The sequence below is a fragment of the Camelus dromedarius genome, chromosome 31 (assembly GCF_036321535.1).
Source record: "Camelus dromedarius isolate mCamDro1 chromosome 31, mCamDro1.pat, whole genome shotgun sequence".
In the NCBI taxonomy this organism is placed as follows: domain Eukaryota; kingdom Metazoa; phylum Chordata; class Mammalia; order Artiodactyla; family Camelidae; genus Camelus; species Camelus dromedarius.
The window spans coordinates 23,840,342-23,859,092 of NC_087466.1; the positions used below are offsets into that span (position 1 = coordinate 23,840,342).

The 18,751-nt window shown below is 52.8% G+C and overlaps 1 protein-coding gene across 5 annotated transcripts in view; it reads left to right on the plus strand.

Annotated features, from left to right (window-relative positions):
- The window catches only part of ADGRD1 (adhesion G protein-coupled receptor D1), a 157,308-nt gene that overhangs the window by 56,841 nt on the left and 81,716 nt on the right, over nucleotides 1-18,751 (plus strand). For all 5 annotated transcript variants that reach the window (XM_064481327.1, XM_064481328.1, XM_064481329.1 and 2 more), the window contains 7 exons: nucleotides 1,627-1,881; nucleotides 5,757-5,821; nucleotides 6,897-7,052; nucleotides 11,027-11,086; nucleotides 14,101-14,218; nucleotides 15,185-15,295; nucleotides 17,188-17,263. In XM_064481327.1, coding sequence (XP_064337397.1) covers nucleotides 1,627-1,881; nucleotides 5,757-5,821; nucleotides 6,897-7,052; nucleotides 11,027-11,086; nucleotides 14,101-14,218; nucleotides 15,185-15,295; nucleotides 17,188-17,263 — 841 coding nt within the window. The remainder of the gene's footprint in view (nucleotides 1-1,626; nucleotides 1,882-5,756; nucleotides 5,822-6,896; nucleotides 7,053-11,026; nucleotides 11,087-14,100; nucleotides 14,219-15,184; nucleotides 15,296-17,187; nucleotides 17,264-18,751) is intronic.

Sequence of the window (18,751 nt, forward strand, 5' to 3'; positions counted from 1 at the left end):
CCCTCTGACCCCCGACTGTGTCTCTGCATCATGTTGCTTAATGTGCTGAGCCTCGGTTTCCGGACAGTGAAGAAATGAGTGCTACTTAGCTTCCAGTTTGGGGGAAATTACATGGAATGCTGCCTGCAAAGGGCTCAGCACAGTGGTGTCTGTTTTCTGCCTCTTCCTGCACATCCCCCGCCCACCCCCGCATCTTTCTTTTCCTCCTTCTCCCCGCCTCCTTCGTTTTGGTGGTACAGACTTGGAAGTATTTAGAAGATGATGCAAAGAAGCTTTTGGAAAAGAGGGTGACGACTGGGGGAGAAAGGGGAGCAGGAGGAGGGGTGTGCGGGCACTGGGCAGTGGGGGCCTGGGGCTCGGGGGGATGCTCTGGGCCAGGTGGGAGGGTGCGGGCAGGGCAGCATGGTTCTGTCTGATGACTCTGATTTTCTCCGGGGTGCAGTGTCGTGGGTGGACGGCCGGGCCTGAGGCAGAGGTGCAGGGCAGGCAGCTGGGGGAGGCTGGGGTCTGGAGTGGGAGCGGGGAGGGGGCCCGGGGACTCAGAGTGTTGTAGGTAGCGTGGTGAGGGGGCCCAGGCCAGACTAGAGACTAAGAAGGGCAGTGTGGTCCTGTTTGTTGATGGAAGGGACTTGTTGTTCTTGCTTCCACGCTCAAGGACAAGCGATGCTTTGGGCCTGTCTAGGATCCAGGGGCGCTCTGGGGACTCACAGTTAGAAAGCTGGGCAAGCCTGAGCACGAAGCCGGGGGTAGCTGCTGGGTGACTTAAGCTGACCGCCTGGCTCGGGTAATCTGTACCCTGCAAAGTGCCCCTTCCAGCAGCAAGTCCGTGAGGGCGTCTAGACACACACTTGCACAAATATTTGTGGGGCAAGCTGCCGCCAAAGTCCGGCGGACTCTCTTTTTGTTGGTGAACGTGGTTCTCATGCTGGAGAGATGAGTCATGCAAAGGCTCCTTGATGGAAGGTCCTGATGGAGCCAGGACTGGTCTGGCCTCCCCTGGAGCTGCCATGGTGGTTGGCACGAGGTCAGGGCCAGGGTGGATGGGTACCAGTGGCCTGTGGGCTGAACTGGGTCCTCCAAGAGGTCTCATTGACCTGCACTGTGATGGCCGAGGCTGGGTTAAAAAAAATATTTTTGAACAAATTATGACCATTAGTTATTACTTCATTTAATTGAAAATAGCCAAGGGTCTCTTGGAACTGCTTCTGGAGTTTGGGGGGTGGGGGCAATTTCTTTCCTGGTGCTGCGAAGGACTGAGGGAAGTCAGGTGGATATTATGACCCATACTAGGACTCAGCCAAAGGCAGCAGTGCCCCGCCATCATAGGAAAGAGAAATATCGGGCTGGGTACACCTCAGTGGTAGAGCACGTGCTTAGTATGCATAGGGTCGGGGGTTCAATCCTCAGTGCCTCCATTAAAAAAAAAAATGATAAATAAACCTAATTACCTCCCCCTCCCGAAAAACAAAACAAAAGTTGCTTAGTAAATGAAAATGAAAGAAAGAAAGAGAAAAAGAAAGAGAAAAAGGAAAGAGAGAGGGAACGGTGCTTACAACTGAAATAACCATGGGCGGAGGGGCTGGCACTGGGCCCGCGTCCTCAGAAGGCATCTCTGCTCTCTCCCAGGCCCCTACTGGACTCACGTGCTGTTTACATGGAAGTCCAAGGAGGGTCTGAAGGTCTACGTCAATGGGACCCTGAGCACATCAGACCCAAGTGGAAAAGTGTCTCACGCCTACGGGGAGCCCAGCGTCAACCTCGTCATAGGATCTGAGCAGGACCAGACCAAGGGCTACGAGAACGGAGCTTTTGACGAGTTCATCATCTGGGAGCGGGCCCTGACTCCGGATGAGATCGCCATGTACTTCACGGCCGCCGTTGGTCAGTGAAGGGGGGGCTGCGGGCAGGCCTGACCTCGGCTCCTGGGGTCCCCTTCCCACCCGCCTCCCCTTCCCGGCGCTTCTCTTCTCCCCCGTCCCGATGCAGCCGTCAGGACTGCAGGCTGAGATGGGTCCTGGTGAGCCTCAAAGGCAGTGGTTTTTCTAGAACCCCTGTTCCCTAGGATGGAGGAATTAAGTAACGGTTTCCCAGAAACACACGGAGATGAGTATTCTCCCGCTGGCCGTCGGGGAGGTTTTGAGGTGTCTGTGGTAGGCGGTTATGGAAAGCTTTGGGGAACAAATATTCCAGGCCCATTAGTGCATGCGACCCACAAATGACACAAATGGCGTTTACCACACGTCCCTTCATACCAGACTCGGCGATGGGCCCTTGGGGAGCCCCAAGGATGCCCCCCCCCCCGCTCAGCACAGAGCTGTGGTTCAGGTTGGGGACCTGTGGGACAGGTGGACCTGGCTTAAATCCTCACTCAACCGCGACGAGCCGTGGGACTTGGGAAGTCACCTTTAAAAATCTGAGGCAAAACTCATATAACGTGAATGTAACCATTTTACAGCGTGCAGTCGTGTGGTCCTCACTCTGTCCATGATACTGGCCAACCATCACCCCAGCAGGAAGCCAGGCACCCACGAGCAGTCACCCCCCACTTCTCCTCCTTCTGGCTCCCGGCAACCGCTTGTTTACCTTCTGTCTCTATGGACTTACCTACTCTGGATTTTCCATATAAATGGACCATATAACATGTGACCTTTCATGTCTCAGATGATGTCACAGGAAACCTCTGTTTTGGACTCTGCCTTCCTTTGCTTTCTTGTGCTGCCAGGACGGGCTCCCCGCAGGGTTCCATCCTCCAGCAACCTTGGCAGGAAACTCGGTGTGTCTCTCCTCTGTTACCTGCTGACCATCACTCTCATTGGCCCAGATTGACCCGTATGTTTCCCACGAACCAACTGCTGTGGGTGGGGGTGTAGAATACCCCGATTGGCTTAAGCCTGGGTCACAACCCACCCCTGAAATGGCAGTGGGGTCAGCCTCACCCAAAACAAAGAGAAAAAGGGGCTCCCCAACACACGGTCAGGTTTGCTGGGTTCAAGAGCTGCTGTGCAAGCGAAACAGCCTGTGTCCATGGAAGCTCTGACAATTCCATCTTTCACCCAGAAAACAGAATTCATCCCTTTTCACAGAAGTGACGTAGTGAGACAGGCTGGGACCTGGGGCCGGAGACCCTTTACCGCAGGGCTGGCACCTGGACAGACCTCTCCTCGAGCAACAGAACACAAAGAAACTATAAGGGACTAAAACTAGCCGCACACATGCACAGTAGCAGTCGGGGCAAATGATGACCCCTAAGATGAGGCCACAACCCACAACATGTGTTACCAGCCTGTGTCCTTGGACTCTTTAATCAATAGACGTTGACAAGAGGCCAGATGAGACATTCAGGCAAGGCTTTACTGGGACTCGTGCTGCAGCCTCGGGGAGCAAAAACAAGGAACAGGTTCCCTTGCTCACTCCCTAGGCGGGTGGTGGGGAGGCTGTGAGCTGGCCCCATGGGTGAGGGTGAGGGCAGATTGATCGATCAGGCCAGAGGGGTGGCTTAGGGGTCTGCCCACCCCCTTGGTGGTGCTGTGAGCAAGGACCGTGTGCAGTCCTCTGCCTTTGCTCCCAGCACCTCAGAAGTGGCCATCGGGAGGCTTTGCCTAGATTGCTCACCTGCCCTCTTATTAATTTTTATTGATTAAAGAGTCCAAGGGCCCAGGCTGGTCAGTAGGACAAAATATACCTCTCTTTAGGAGAAAGAAAGGATATCAGCCTATTGCATTTTATTGCCTAAGAGTCAGAGATTTGTCACTTTGAGACCAAGATGTCATCTGTATTTGCATTACTGAGAGCCTCAAACAAATCCTGCCTTCGCGATAGCTTGCTGTTGTAGCAGCCTTAGGAAGAGGCCGTACCGCTGCTGGTTCTTGTGGCCGTCCCAGCAAACCCTCGTCACCAAGACATGCCCAGGCTCAGGGATGTGGCACGTCAGTACCCACCCTCCCCCAGTGGTACAGCGTGTCAGGAAGTCCTTGCTGCTGAATCGCGTCTGTGCCGTTCACTCTCGCCCTCCATGCTTCTTGAGGATGCCGTGCGAGTCTCTGGGGGACTCAGGAGAAGTGTTCTGTTAACATTCCTGCATCCTGGTGTGGGGGGCGGGGGGTGCGTGCCCTCACTTTTGCTGAACCAGAACTGGACCCATGGGGTCCCCACGCCACTTGGGGACTTGGTTCTGAAGACGGGGCCATGATGAAAAGCATCATAGGAGAAGGGGCCCTTGAAGCCCCCGCAGGGCTGCCCGTGGGGCTCTGGGGCCTTCGCTCTGTCAGCCAGCTCAGCCTGTTCACAGCCGCTGTGCTCAGACAGACGACTGGGGCTGAAATCCAGCCTGCCGTGGGGCTGTGTCCACAGGAGGAACTAGACCCTGGTCTTTGCACAAAGATGTGTGTGCACGTGGAGCTGTGGGCAGGGGCTGCACGTGCCCTGTCCTGAGGGGCCCTCTCCTGACCCTGGTAGCTCGGGCAGGTGCTGTTTTCTGACGGATCGGTCCAGATGGGGTGGCCTTCCTTCTCTCTCAGTCACGCAGAGGTGGAGTGCCGATCCACTGCCACCCTGGCGGGGCTTCCCTCCAGCACTGGGATGGAGGGCTCCTCCTTTTGTAGGGAAGCAGAGGGAGTGGAAGGCTGTCTTCAGAGTCCCAGGACTGGAACGCGTGCCTCTTTGACACTAGGAACACACTCAGCACAGCCAGATGCTCACACAACAAGAGCCACCCAGGAACCGGGGCTGACCTAGGACACGGCAGACTCATTTCTCACCTGAGTCTCGCGTGCGCGTCACTGTGAGCGGCGGTGCGAGGAGCAGGGCTGCGGGCAGAGTTTCATTGTCCTCCACTTTCTCTGCCGGACTCACAAGTGAAATGTAATTTGATGGGGCTCCTGGGCCTTCCAGGAGCAAATGTCACTCTGACTTGGAGAACAGAGTCTGGGGCCCTGGGCTGCCCAGCAGTGTCACGCTTTCTGCTCTCACCAGCTACCCAGCCCGACCCCCACCCACGGGGTCATTTACTTCTGGAACCAGCGAGGGGGGTGATGAGGCCACTTCCTCAGGCCACCGAAAGCTACCGGAGGCGTTTCCAGCAGTGAAGCAGCGTGTCTAGCCAAGTCTGTGTCCTCACCAGGGACTACTAAGATTAGGGATCGTTGGTGGAAACAGGCAGAAAACAGCAAGTCACGGCTAAGTCTTTGACCTGAGATGCCTTCATTGTTGTAATCGTTCGTAGTTAACCAAATGGGGTCTTTAATAGAAAGAACAATTAGAGTCCCCGGGGTGGCAAGGGCTCAGGAAGATAGTCCCCCCACCACGTCACTGGGGTCCACTCCAGCATCCCCTCGCTGGGAGGGGAGGTGGCCAGGTCTCCTGTCTGTCCCGGCCCAATGGTTCACAGAGCTCTGTATTTTATCTCCGACTAGTCCAGACGCAAAGGAAATCCATTTCCTCTGCTTCTTTATTTATTTGAAATCGGCAAAAAGCCTGTGTAAAATCATCTTTTTCTGTGATGACTTGCATGATGGGTGTTGCAAAGCAATTTAGATTATACATAGAAAAATAATTGGACCTGGGAAAATCCATGCCATCTAGCCATCCAGGCAATTTATTAGCCCTGATCTTCCCAGCAATGTTCCTCCTCAGAACATTCTCAGGCTGGCTTAGTTGCGTCTGAAGCTAGTAGGTTTCTGAACAAGGACAAGCCTTCCCGAGGGTGAACCTGGTGACCATGTTTTAGTCCCTAACTAAGCATTATCGATTTTTTCCAGGAAAGCATGTCTTCTTGTCTTCAACACCACCAAGCCTCTTCATGACACCCACAGCAAACACCGTGGTGAGCAGACACGTTTATCTTTTGTCCCCCATCTTGGTGATGTCTTGTTGCTGATTTTTCGCTTGGACTGTATGCGGGCAGAGTGGGAGTCGCACTAGACAGCCTGGCTCTCCCTCACTGGCAGGATAATGTCTGGGAGGAAATAATACATGGAGGAGAGGCTGACTTTGGCACTAATTCTTGATGCTCAGAGTGACTAAAGGGAAGCCCCCTCTGCTTCCCGGGGCCTGTAGCCTCAGGTGCCTCCACGGAGTAGCCAAGACTGTCTGGGGACACCTGGACACTGAGCCTGTTTGCTGGTGCACTTGGCACAGTGAGCACAGAGCGAGGATGAGCTGGCCTTGATGCTTGACTTCTTCCTTTGCCATTTTCTTCCTTTTTGGGGGGTGGAGTGGGTAATTAGGTTTGCTTGCTTGCTTGTTTGTTTGTTTGTTTACTAATGGAGGTTCTGGGGATTGAACCCAGGACCTCGTGCATGCTAAGCATGTGCTCTACCACTGAGCGACATCCACCCCCTCCCTTATGCCATTTTTTTCCTGATGTTTGAGGAAAGGATGAATTCATTTAGAAAGCATTCCCCTCTGGAATTAGCATTTGTGATCAAACAATTTTTCTTCCACGAGGACTTTAATGTCAATTGCGAGTGAGCAGACTCTAGAACCATCTGCTTGGGGTCAAATCCCGGTTCCACCAGTCATTTCTGCGCAAGTGTCTTGATGCTTAGTTTTGTCTGTCAAACGGGTGTGTTATTTCGTGAGGCTGTTGTAAGGATGAAATGTTAGCAAATGTAAAACAGTCACAAGAGTGCCTGGTGTACGGTAGGTCCTATTACTCTTATTATTGCGGTGTAAGAAGCACAAGACCCAGAGGATGCACTGAACTTCTGTAGAACATCTCGGCTTTAGTTCTTAATAGGAACTCAGGTCTCTGATTTCTTAAATATTTTTCTTTTTAATGGAGGTACTGGGGATTGAACCCAGGACCTCGTGCATGCTAAGCGTGCGCTCTACCACTGAGATCTCTACCCACCACCCTTCCTAAATGATTTATTTTAAATGTCACTGATTTCTTTTAGCCGCCCACCGATGCCTACCATCCCATCATAACCAACTTGACAGAGGAGAGGAAGAACTTCCAGAGTGCTGGAGTTGTTTTGAATTACCTCCAAAATGTGTCCCTCAGCTTACCCAATAAATCCCTCTCGGAGGAAACAGGACTGAATCTCACCAAGGTAAAGCTGTTTGATTTCTGTGCCGAGCGGATCGGGGATGGCCGACTGTCAGACTATGGCCCACAGATGTGCCTTGTTTAACTTACACAGAGTTTAAAAATTAGAAACTGTAAAAGTCTGGACTTGAGACTTCTCACGAACAACCAGGTGGTGTAGCCACTCCAGCCAGCTCTGCACAGCTCCGTGGGGCCTCCTTCTGATGGGACCCAACCCTTCATTTCTTTTTCTCAGCACTCAGCCAGCCTGGCCCATCTCCCCATCTACCTGGCCCCCGTAGGCATTCGGGTTTGGAACTCCTGTTCTAAATTCTGCCGTCTCCCTTGTATCAGGTAAAAGGTGGAGCTGGGTCTTCGGCAGATTTAGCTGTGGGGCCATAGTGGGACCCCAGCGCTGTGACTTGTATCTCAGTGGGAATTCCCAGGCTCATCTAAATCGTTTTGTAAATGCACCGTGCAAGGCATTGGCACCAAGGTGCTTTCTCTTTTCATTCTCCTCAAAATCTTTCCAGGCCAAGGTAGAGGAGGATGCTGGGCTCTCGTGGACTTGATAACTTCAATCTCAGCACCAGGGCTCTTGGCTGATGTGGAGACAGAAGGGATGTTTGAGGCTGTTTCACTTCAAAAGTACAGCATAAGGGTGAAGAGCAGGATGTGTAGGGTCTGACTGCCGGGTTGAATGTCTCTCTGCCGGGTTGAATGTCTCTCTGCCGGTTACTTCCTGTGCACCCTTGGTCATGTTACTTAACACCTCTTTGCCTCACTTTGCTCATCTGAGAAGTGGGGGAAAGAACAGTAGTATTCACCCCATCGGGGACTAAATGGGTTCCTCCGCAAAGCCTGATGAGTACTTTTTAAGGGTTCTTAATTTGTACTGGTTTCCTTGCTGAAGACAGACCCAGAGAAGCACCCAAAGCAGCAGGTGAAAGCACGTGTTCAGTAAATAGAGACACCCTGAAATGCAGGGTGGGCCCCAATAGCTTTCCTGCCCAGGTGAGGGAGGCAAGAGACTTCTCAGATTGCTTTCATCCATTTATAGCACATGCTAGGTCTGGGGCTGCAGGATGGCCGAGAGCCACTTCCTGCCTCCAAGAGGCTCAGGGCTGAAGGGCGAGGGTGGACCACGGGCTCTGAAAAGCGCTGGAAGGCGAGGTCCGGAGCTGCAGGAACCGGGGGGTTCAGGGCTCAAGCAAACCCAGCTCTGTGTCCTAGCACGCCTCCGCTTCTGGACTCACTCACCCAGGGCTCTCTCTGTTACAACGGTTGTGACCGCAAATCACCAATATGATTAAATACTTTTCAAAAAATAAAAATCAGAGCATTTAATCGCTTCCCTCCAGGCAAATCGGTTTCTTCGGCGTTCAGTCACGGCAGGGATCCGGGAGGCAGCCCTCTGGCTCCCTTGGCACCTGCTGTTTCCCGGGCGCGGGGGCAGCTGCACACACCACGCCTTACTGACGGCGACCCTGTGAGAAAGGAGGGGCGGGGCGCCGCTGCCTTTATAGGGAGGGACTGTCTTTCCCATGAGTCCCTCTGCCAATATCCCCTCACATGACCGTGCCTAGACCAATCACTGGCCGAGGGGAGGTTCCCGGCATGCTGCCTCAGCCAATCACAGGAGGTGTGGGCGGGGCCGAGGCGGCCCGAGCACTTCCGGGCTCCCCACATGAGCCCAGCGGTGTGGGTGTGAGGCTGCCCAGAAGGAGGAGGCTGCCGGGAGGGCTCGGGCCTCTCTGTAGGCTTGACGGGGTGTCTGTGCGGGAACAGAGAATCCACTGCTCGTCTCCTTGGAAAACGCTCCTGAGCTTGGTGATTCCCTGTTTGCTTTGACTCCCTTCTCCCCTCGCCCAGACAGGACAGTCAGAGGTCATAAGCTCAGATGCGTGCAGGGACCAAATAAGGTAAATGGATGCCGGGGTCCGATGGATAATAGGGAGGAGTGGAGACTGTGGCAAACTGGAAGGCACCCACCCACAGGGAGGAGCAGCTAGCTGCTCCGAGTCACCTGATTTTAATCTTTACCATGACCGCTTCTGGTTTTGCAAGCAAAGCTCCATACCTGGATTTTTTTTTTTTTTTTAGAAAATCATCCAATTTTAAAAAATAGACAGCTGACTGAAATTTAAAAGCAATTATGGACAAACCAAATCAAAGACAGTCATGAGGCAGATTTGGCCTGTGGGTCATCAGTTTGAGATCTCTGGTGTGGATCCGTGTGGAGATACCCAACTCTCAGTATCCCGGAGAGGAACCATACCGATGTACCCAGAACTCCACCAATCTCTGATTTGATGAGAAATAAAAAATCTTTGGCATCCATTATTCAATTTTCCATTAAGTCCTGGCTTCTCACCACTGATAGCTGAACAGGAAAATGACAAGAATTCGTTTCCTGTGCTGCATAATAAGGTGGTCATTAGCCACAAGTGGCTCCTGGACACCTGAACTGTGGCCAGTTCAAATTAGGATGTGCTGTAAGTGTAAAATACACATAGAATTTCTAAAACTTAGTATCACAGAAGAATGTGAAATACCAAATTGATCATTTTTACAGTGATTACCTGTTGCAGTGATATTTTAGGTTTATTGGACCAAGTAGAATATGTTTTTAAAATTAATTTCACCAGTTTTCTTTTTACTTTTTAAAATATAGCTACTAGAAAATTTAAAATAAAAATGTGGCTCCCATTGTATTTCTATTCAGCTGAACCACTCTAGATCAGTAGTCAGTAAACTATAGCCCTTGGGCCAAATCTAGCCCATTGCCTGTTTTTGGAAATAAAATTTTGCTGTACCACACTCATTTACTTGTGTGTTGTCTATGGCTAATTTTGCCCGACAGTGGCAGGACTAAGGGTTTGTGACAGAGTGAGGGTATAGCACATAAAGCCTGAATTTTCTACTAGGTGACCCTTTAAAAACAAAAAAGTGCTGGTCCTTGGTCTACATTATAAACTCTGCCCACTAGACCTCAAGCCCAGTGAGGATAGAGATCACGGTTGGTTTTTTTCATTCTAAATTCTTCAGGCATTGCACTTAGGGTCTTAGTATCTATAAAATAAATATAAATGAAAGAATGAGGGGTTTTGGTGATGTATTCTCTAAATATTTAGTGTCTAAATGTGTGAGGAAGAATGTGATTTTTCCCGAGAGGGCAGTTTGTTGGAAATACAAGAGACTTAGATCAGGCTCTAAGTGTAATTCTGATAGTAGGAGACACAGTTAAAAACCTGCGTGAGTAATGAAATGAGGGAGACAGACTAGGTGTAGCTATAGGGCGGGGTGAGGACTGGGGTGACCCGGGTAACGCACATCTGCCCAAGGGAGCAGCTGCTGTTCAATTTTGGTCAGTGGCGGCCATGTGGGACAGTGGGGTAGGGATTGTTCTAGCTTCTGCTTTTTTTTTCAAAAGAACCAGGAAACACATATATTTTCAGTTAAATCTCCCGTTTGAAGATGTTAGAAGCTAATTTCCTTTTTCAGAACAGTAGTGAGCCAAACCAGACATGGTTTTAAGGTGATTTTGACCAAGTGCCCCCAAGTAACTTCTGCTTTATGGAGAGGTAATTTCCAATGAACAAGTGTTTTGTTTTGTTTTGTTTAATGCCAGGGAAAGCATATTGAGCATGATTTGTTTGTTTATTCATTCAGCCGTTCGTTCATTCATTCATTCATTCAACAGGCATTTACTGAGGGCCTGGCACTGTGCTTAGGGCTTCTGCTGTAACTAAATGGTGTTCATTCTGACATCTAAATGCTTCTCGTTGCCTAAAGGGTTGTCACAGGGAAAAAAATGAGAAAACGCGTATAAAAGGGCTTTGTAAAATATAACCCAATCCATTCATGGGAGCTATTTTCATTTACTACTTTACATATTCAAAATGCAGCCTGTGGCTGGCAAAGATGGGAAAATCGAAGGTCTTACACTTCTGAGACTTAAGGACACACACTCAGCAATGTCATCTTGTCTGCTTTTAGACTTTCTTGAAAACCGTGGGAGAGGTTCTTCGTTTGCCCAGTTGGACTGCCGTGTCAGAGGTAAGAGGAAAGACCATTTTGAACTTCAAAACGTACATACCTTGGGAGCCATTTTGTCTTCCTTGAAGGGGCGTTAACCTGGCCCCATCCTTATCTGTGAGGGAAACAGCCCTTAGTCCTGAGATCCGGGATATAAAAGCTCATTTCGACTGGATGGATGACCTACTTGCCATGCTCTTTCTTCTCTGTGGACCAGAGTTCTGTGAGCATCAGGGACATGGTGCCGTTGTCAGTCATGAGCAGGGAAACGGATTTCTTCATGAAGAATGTATGCTTGTTTATCATTTTAATAATACATATATTTTCACCATCACATTGTTCCTGAATGATAATAAAACACATGTATGATGTTTAAAGATCACTAGATTAAATGAAAAAAGTAGAACATGTAACAATACACTTCATGATTTTCTTTTTAAATTGAAGTATAGTCGGTTTACAGTGTTGTGTTAGTTTCTGGTGTACAGCATAATGCTTCAGTCACATATTATATATATATATATATATATATATATATATATATATATATATATATATATATATTCCTTTTCATATTTTTCTTCATTATAGGCTATTAACAGGCTATTTTCTGTGCTATACAGTGGGATCTTGTTGTTCATCAATTTTATGTATAATAGTTAGTATCTGCAAATCCCAAACTCCCAATTTATCCCTCTACCTCTTCCCCTTAACCATAAGTTTGTCTTCTATGTCTGTGAATCTGGTTCTCTTTTGGAAATAAGTTCATTTTTTGAAGTTTCCGTATATAAGTGATATCATATGATAATTTTCTTTCTCTTTCTGACTTACTTCACTTAGAATAATAATCTCCAGGTCCACCCATGTTGCTGCAAATGGCATTATTTTATTCTTTTTATGGCTGAATAGTATTCCATTGTATATATACACCACATCTTCTTTATCCAGTTATCTGTCAATGGACATTTCACTTCATGATTTTAAGTGTAAAAATCAAAACAGCTTCTCTTTTTCTCTGTAATCAAAAGAATTGGAAAGGAGGTTAGAATACTTTTTGTTTTCTTTTTTAAAATAACTTTATTGATTTTACTTATTTAAAAAATAAAACAAGTGAATATGTTGTGGAGAAGTTAGAAAATGCAGATGATAAAAGTATATAAAATAAAAGTCACCTGAAATCCTCAGGCTGAGAGATAATGTTAACACTCTTGTGCATATTCCTTAGAGTCTGGTTTTCAATTCTCTTGTATGCATATATAGTCTGCACATATGCTATGGACCTGAGTTTACCCATTTTCCTTCATTATGTCAAGAGCACTTCCCAATGATATTACATATTCTTCCATGATGCTGTATCAGTCAGGCTAGGCTAGGCTGTGCTGCAGTAACAAATAGCTCCTATATCTCAGTGGCTCAGCACAGTGGACGTTTACTTCTTACTCCTGCCAAGTCTGATATGGGTCAGAGGAGCCTCTTCTCCATCCAGTGACCTGAGGATCCTGGCTTGGTCCATTTTCTGATGTCTCTGTCTCAACACATGACTTCCAAGGTTACCCCACCGTGGAGGTGGTGGAGGAAGACAAGACTCTTAACTGCCTTGCCTAGACTGGCCGCACACATACCAGTGTGACATTACACTGCTCCCTTTTCTGAACTCCTACAGTGTTCAATGCATATTTGCCAGTGTGAGGCAGAATGACATCTCATTCTCTCGTAAGTAATGAGATTGCTCCAGGGTTTACGTTTTGTGAACTTTTTATTTGAATGAGATTGGACTTCACCTTGGCAGAGGGAGAAAAAAATGGTCTTAAATTTAAGGCTGATATGATCTTACCTAGAAACACATTAAAAAAAAAAAAAAAGGCACAGCCCTCCAGAGTTCATGATTTCTTGCGGGGGTGGGGGGCTGTGTGCAGGGCTGCTGCTAGGAACCACCCGGAGGCTGACCCGTGGAGGACCTGAGCAGATGTTTTTTCTGCATTGTTTTCAGTTAACTCTTCCTGAAGGCTCTGCCGCAAAACATGAATAACCATGAAACTATTCAGACCCAGGCAGGCTCTACTGTGCATTAAAGAGGAGATATGAATCAGCCGCCACCCAGCAGAACTGCCTGCCAGAAACAGATTTTCCTGTGCTTAACTGTGCTTGCCTGATTGAAATCAGACACAGGCCTGAAGGAAAAGGTCTCACGTTGGCCTAAGTGTTCTATTTCCAGCTCATTGGACTCTCGTGGAGCATGTGTTTGTGAGCACGCCGAGGACGCTTAGCAACAGACAGATGTTTGTTTCAGAAAGGCGGGAAGGAGGGGAGGCAGTGAGGCAGAGACTCACACGCTGCGCTCCTGGGGGAACCTGAGAGGCCCCTCCCTGCTCAACGTGTGTCTGACGATGAGTGACAGCTCAGTCTGAGCTCACTGCAGAGAAATGGGGTGGCCAGGAGGGACCCCTGCCTTCTTGGGGTGGCACCCACTGGGATCTCTTTTGCTGTGGGGCCTCAGAGTGAGTGTGGGGACTCCCACGGGGGAAGGGCATGCTAGCTAGCACATGGGGGAGGCCAGGGATGACTTGGGGTGCTGGCGTCTCTGAAGCACCCGCCCCTTCACGGAGATCAGGACAGAACTGCTAGCATCCTCACTTTGGAGGGTATTTGGGGCTGATTACCCTCCTCCTCGTGAGACAGAAGGGGATGCAGCTGGAGGGGCAGGTCAGAGACTTGCCAGGGTCCCCAGCGAGTTGAGGCTGGAGCCAGGACCAGGTCCCAGTCTCCCCCGTCTGAGCATAGATGCCTTGGAGCCGATGTGACCTCCGTGGTCGCCTCCGCGCCTGTGAAGTGGGGTAGGGGTGTGACCCTCTCCTCTCCCGGGGGCGTGAGGACAGAGCCTGGCCCGGGAGGCGGCTCAGCAGGTGCTGGCGGTGCTCCTTTGGAGGAATGTTGACGGCGAGCGCGGTGCCTGACTGTGCGTTTGGTGCCTCCTTCTCCCGCCATCACTGCACGAGCTCCCTCTTCACGTCTCCTTCCTCTTGTGGTGTTTTCAGGACAGCGCCTTGGTGCTGGGCTTGATAGAAACCGTCGACGCCGTCCTGGGCCACATATCTTCCAACCTGCAGGCCAGCGAGCCCAAGGTCACCATCGCGGGCTCCTCGTCCATGGCAGGTAGCTCGGCGCGCGCGCGCGCGGGTGGGGACCGGCGGGGCGCGGGGCGCGTTTCCCTCGGCGCCGCGCACCGGTGCGCACGGGCTCGCGCGCCGGCAGCGGGGACAGCGCTCTCCCGCGTCCTAAACTACGTTGCCCGAGGCGCGGTCACATTTTGGAGGAAGGCGGAGTTCGGTCACGGCGGCCGTGCTCAGCGCGCTGCTCACGCAGGACCATGTGAACCTTGGATGCTGACTTGGGGGCCAAACTCATCTCGTATGACAACGGCCTGGAGTGTCCGTGGGGTAACGGGCGCACGGTCAGGTTTCCCACGGTCAGCTGGAGGCTTTGCCAAGATAACCCTCGCGCAGCCCCTGCAAGCAGACGTCTCGGCCCTTCTGTTTGAAAGTCTGTATCTGGCGAGCATGGCAGAGCTAATGCGTCACCCCAGAGCCAAGCTCTGGGAAGTAAGCTGAATTCACCCACTTGCGTTAGTTTTAACGGGAGTTTGTCGGCCAGGAGAGCTCCCTTTGGGGTGGGATGATGCGTCTGCCTCTCGTCAAAGATGGGCGTCTGAGGTGTTTTCATGGGCTCCCCAGCCTGGAGGAGGAGCCCCCCCGCCCCCAGCACAGGGGTCTCCCTGCAGGACTGGGCGCAGCCAGTGCCCGAGGCATCTGGAGCCGAGGGGCTGCCCCAAGGGCGGAGGGGTCACTGCAGGCCTGGAGCCCCCGCAGCGTGTGGCGGGCGGACATGCCAGCCACATGGTTGCAATTTCCACCCTGAATGCGCCTACTTTTTAGGTCCTCATTTCCTAAAGGTAATTACACTCCCCAGGAGAGCTCTTTCTGTTAAAAAAAAAAAAAAAAAAAAAAAAAAAAAGAAGAAAAAAGAAAGAAAGAAAAGAAAAGGCAAAAGCAAACGGGGTTTACAGCCTGGTTTCCTGCCCTGCAGCTGACTGACTGCAGCTTCCTCTCTGGCTTGTTCTAGACTTTTCAGTGGCCAGACTCCTACCCAAGACCATGAACTCCTCCCACTACCGCTTCCCGGCCCGGGGCCAGAGCTACATCGAGATCCCCCACGAGGCTTTCCACAGCCAAGGTGAGCACAGCCGCGGACCCCTACAGCCCGGGACCCTGGGGGGAGACTCAACCCAGAGAGCTCTGGCCTGGCCGAGGGGCTGCCTGGCCTCCTCCGGGTCCCTGCGGGGGCGGCTCTGGGCCAGGTCTCCGTGGTGGGAACACAGTGTGTCGCTGGAGGAGCCTAACGTGTTCTCCCAGGCTCTCTCCAAGTCCCCGCCAGCCCAGCGAGCCGGGACTGGGGAGGAGGGGCCGGGAATCCGCATCCTGGACAGCCTGCTGGGTGATTTTGGTCCTCCGGGCAGGAGGCTGTGCGTCCTCTCGAATCTGCACGGCTCCTCGCTAGCAGAACTTAAGCAGATGTGACCACCTCCCCGCTCAGGGTGGCCTCAGGCTGGGTGAGGGGGTCTGCCTGCTCAGGGACCCCGGGTCCTCCTGGGCAGGATGAAGCCGAGGGCTGTAATGAACCAGCAGCCGAGGTGACCCTGGTTACTCCTTCCGGGGCCCCAGGTGGTTCTGGCCATTTTTGCTGCAGTGACTGTCCCCTCTGCCCCTTGAAAGGTGACTGTGCTCTGCAGGCCTTTCCCTTCATCCCAGGGGTCTTGGGCAGTCAGGGAGTCGTGGGTTCTTAGCTCCTGACAACCTGGCCAGAGGCCACATGCTTCCTGGTTCTGCCTTGTTGACTGGGGACCAGGCTGGGTGATGCAGGACCGTGATGGCCTCTCCCAGCAAGGAGTCGTCACTCCCCGGCCCTCGGGAGCCCTCCTCTGTTCCCTGTTCCCTCTAGCTGGCTGGTGTGACAGGTGCTCCGGGATGTCAGGTGTGTCCTGTCCTCAGGGGGCCGTCCCCCTACACTCAGGGTGAACGGGGGAGTGCAATTTAAGGGCGGACAATGCCGCGGGCGACCGGCTGCGTATGCGATCCTTTCTCATCTCACGCCACCTGGCTGCATGGAGTGTTAGAAATCCTCAGTTTTGCAGAACTGGCAGGGCCACAGCCTCGTGGTCTGTACATATGGAAACTTCTCACACTTGGCAGGAGAACTTATTAGTCACAGCACCGACTCTGTGGCTGGAATTTTTGGCCTCGAATCCTGGCTAGTCCACTTACCGGCTGTGTGGCTTGGACAAGTTGCTGCACGTGCCGGGCCTCAGTTTCCTCCTCTGTGAAACAGGGGGCAGTAGGAGTACCTGCCTCAGTGCATGGCAGTGGGAACTGAAGCAGCAAAGCCCTCATCCCGGGGCCTGGCCCACGGGGAGCGGTGAGCACGATCTGAATTGCTGATTGCATTTGTGAAATGCTAACACCCTCCACAGAGTCCGGAAGAACTGAGAAGTCAGCTCGCAGCTTGCTTCCCCCAGCCTCCTGTTGAGCTGGTGGAGGGAAGTAACGGAATATACGATTCCGGCTTCCAAGTTGTGATATTCTGAGAGGTGGGACCCAGCCGGAGGCACGACAGACGTCGGGGTGACTTGTGAATCCTGCTTCTGCTGCCTCGCTCAAGTGCTGGTGTTGCTATAAATACTCCACGCAGACGGCCTCCGAGACACGCTCACGGCTGCCGCGCTGGGCTGCGGCCCGCAGCTGGAGCGGGGCTCTGGACTCAGATGCTCGTGCTGTTCCTGGCGTGTCTGGCTCCCCCGGGAGCCGCAGCGTCTGTGCGTCGAGAGCTGGCTCAGGCGGGAGGTGGGGAGTGGTCACCACGGTTGAATTCACAGTTGAAGAGTGGAGTGGGCTCTCGCCAGCTCTGACCCTGGGTGTCCCTCCCCGTCTCCCCCTCCAGGAGCTGCCCGGCTCCTGCTTGTGAGGTCCGCGCCGCGCGTTGCTGGGCGAGCGGGCCTGGCGGGGGCTTTGTGTCTCTCCTGCGCGTCCCCCGGGATGCTGACAGGTGTCTGCCGTCTGTTCTTTCCCCAGCCTGGACCACCATCGTGGGCCTCCTCTACCACTCCGTGCACTATTACCTGAGCAACATCCCGCCAGCCAACACCAAGTGAGTCTCCTGGGGCCGCACGGCATGGAGCGGGGAGAGGGCGTGCGGGTTTGCGTGGCGCTGACCTCGGTGTGTGCCAGAGGACTTGTGATGCCACTATCAGAGTGAGGGAGATGCAGGGACTCCTACGCTGGGGGTCCGGCAAGTCCTGGGGCATGTGACAGCGCAGTGATGACCGTGTGGGTTCCACCTTGCCAGCTGTGTGGCCTTGGACAAGTGACTTGATTATTCTGCACCTCAGTTTCCACTTCTGTGGGATGCAAGGCCGGCAGCACATGCTTACATCAGTCAAGGCTGTGTGGGATGCATCAGCTTAGGCCGAAGGCCAGGGAGCTAAGGGCTCGAGCGACTAAGAAGGGCTGTAGGCTGGCTTCAGGCATGGCTGGATCCAGGGACCCAGAGGATCTGTCTTGACCTGGCCTCTCTGTCCCCTGCCTCTGCCCTCCTCTGTGCTGGCTCATTTCCAGGCAGGCCCCTCCATCGAGGCACGGCTAGCTCTTGTAGCTTCAGGCCCACATGGGTTTGGGTCCTGAGATCTCAAGAAGGAAAGTGACTCTCTTTCGTGAATGAAAAGTCAGTTTCATTCAAAACCCAGGGAGGTCTGTGACTGGCCCACTCGGGTCAAGTGCCCATCCTGGCCCCCCAGTCATGGTGTGAGAGGATCCTGCTCTCTGTCCTGTTCTCTCACTGGCCACGTCTGCTCACGTGACCGTCTAGGGTTCAGGGATGGATCAGCCCTACTCAGACCACGGGGAGGGGCCGGTTCCCCAGGGAGCGATTAGGGAAGGTAGAAATATCATCGGGGAGTGGGGCCTGCTCCTCCCTTTCACGGGGTCGCTGGGAGGGAGCAGGAGGGCAGAGCCCAGGGCCCGTGCAGAGAAGGTGCCAACAAGGTGTGAGCCTGAGGGACTGTTTCTACAGTTAGTGTTTGGAGGATGGAGCCATTTCTGGCAGGGCAGAGCCGCCCCAGATAGGGGCTCAGTGGAGGGCAGCAGGCCGGCTCGGGTCCAGCTCCATTCCTGGTCACCTGGCGCAGCGCCCGGCCCAGAGTGGGGGCTCGGGAGAGGGCCCTGCATCTCAGAAGGAGCCATCCAGCGCCTTCACCACGGGCCCCAGCGAGGCCCTGCTTCCCGGCCCCAGTGGACAGAGACTGGGAGCGCTGATGGGTGCGGGGAGGGCCGTTCCTGCAAGTTTGCCCCCCCTGCCGGTGGGGAGCCCGGGGGTGAGCTGTAGCTGGGGTCTGGCGTCATCGGTGGTGGGGAGCAGAGGCTGTTTGCACCACCTACAGTTGGGGGGTAGATGGCAAATACCTCCCCGTGGTGCCGGCGCCTGCGCCCTGCGGTCTTGTGTCTCTCCGATGAAGCGCCTCTCCCGACGCCCGATGTGAGGGGCCGGTCCTCCTGCAGACCCCTGGGGGAGGGCTGGGGTGGGCGGCACGCAGCCGTGGTTCACCTGTAGACCTGGAGGAAGGCCAGGTTCTGGGCCTCT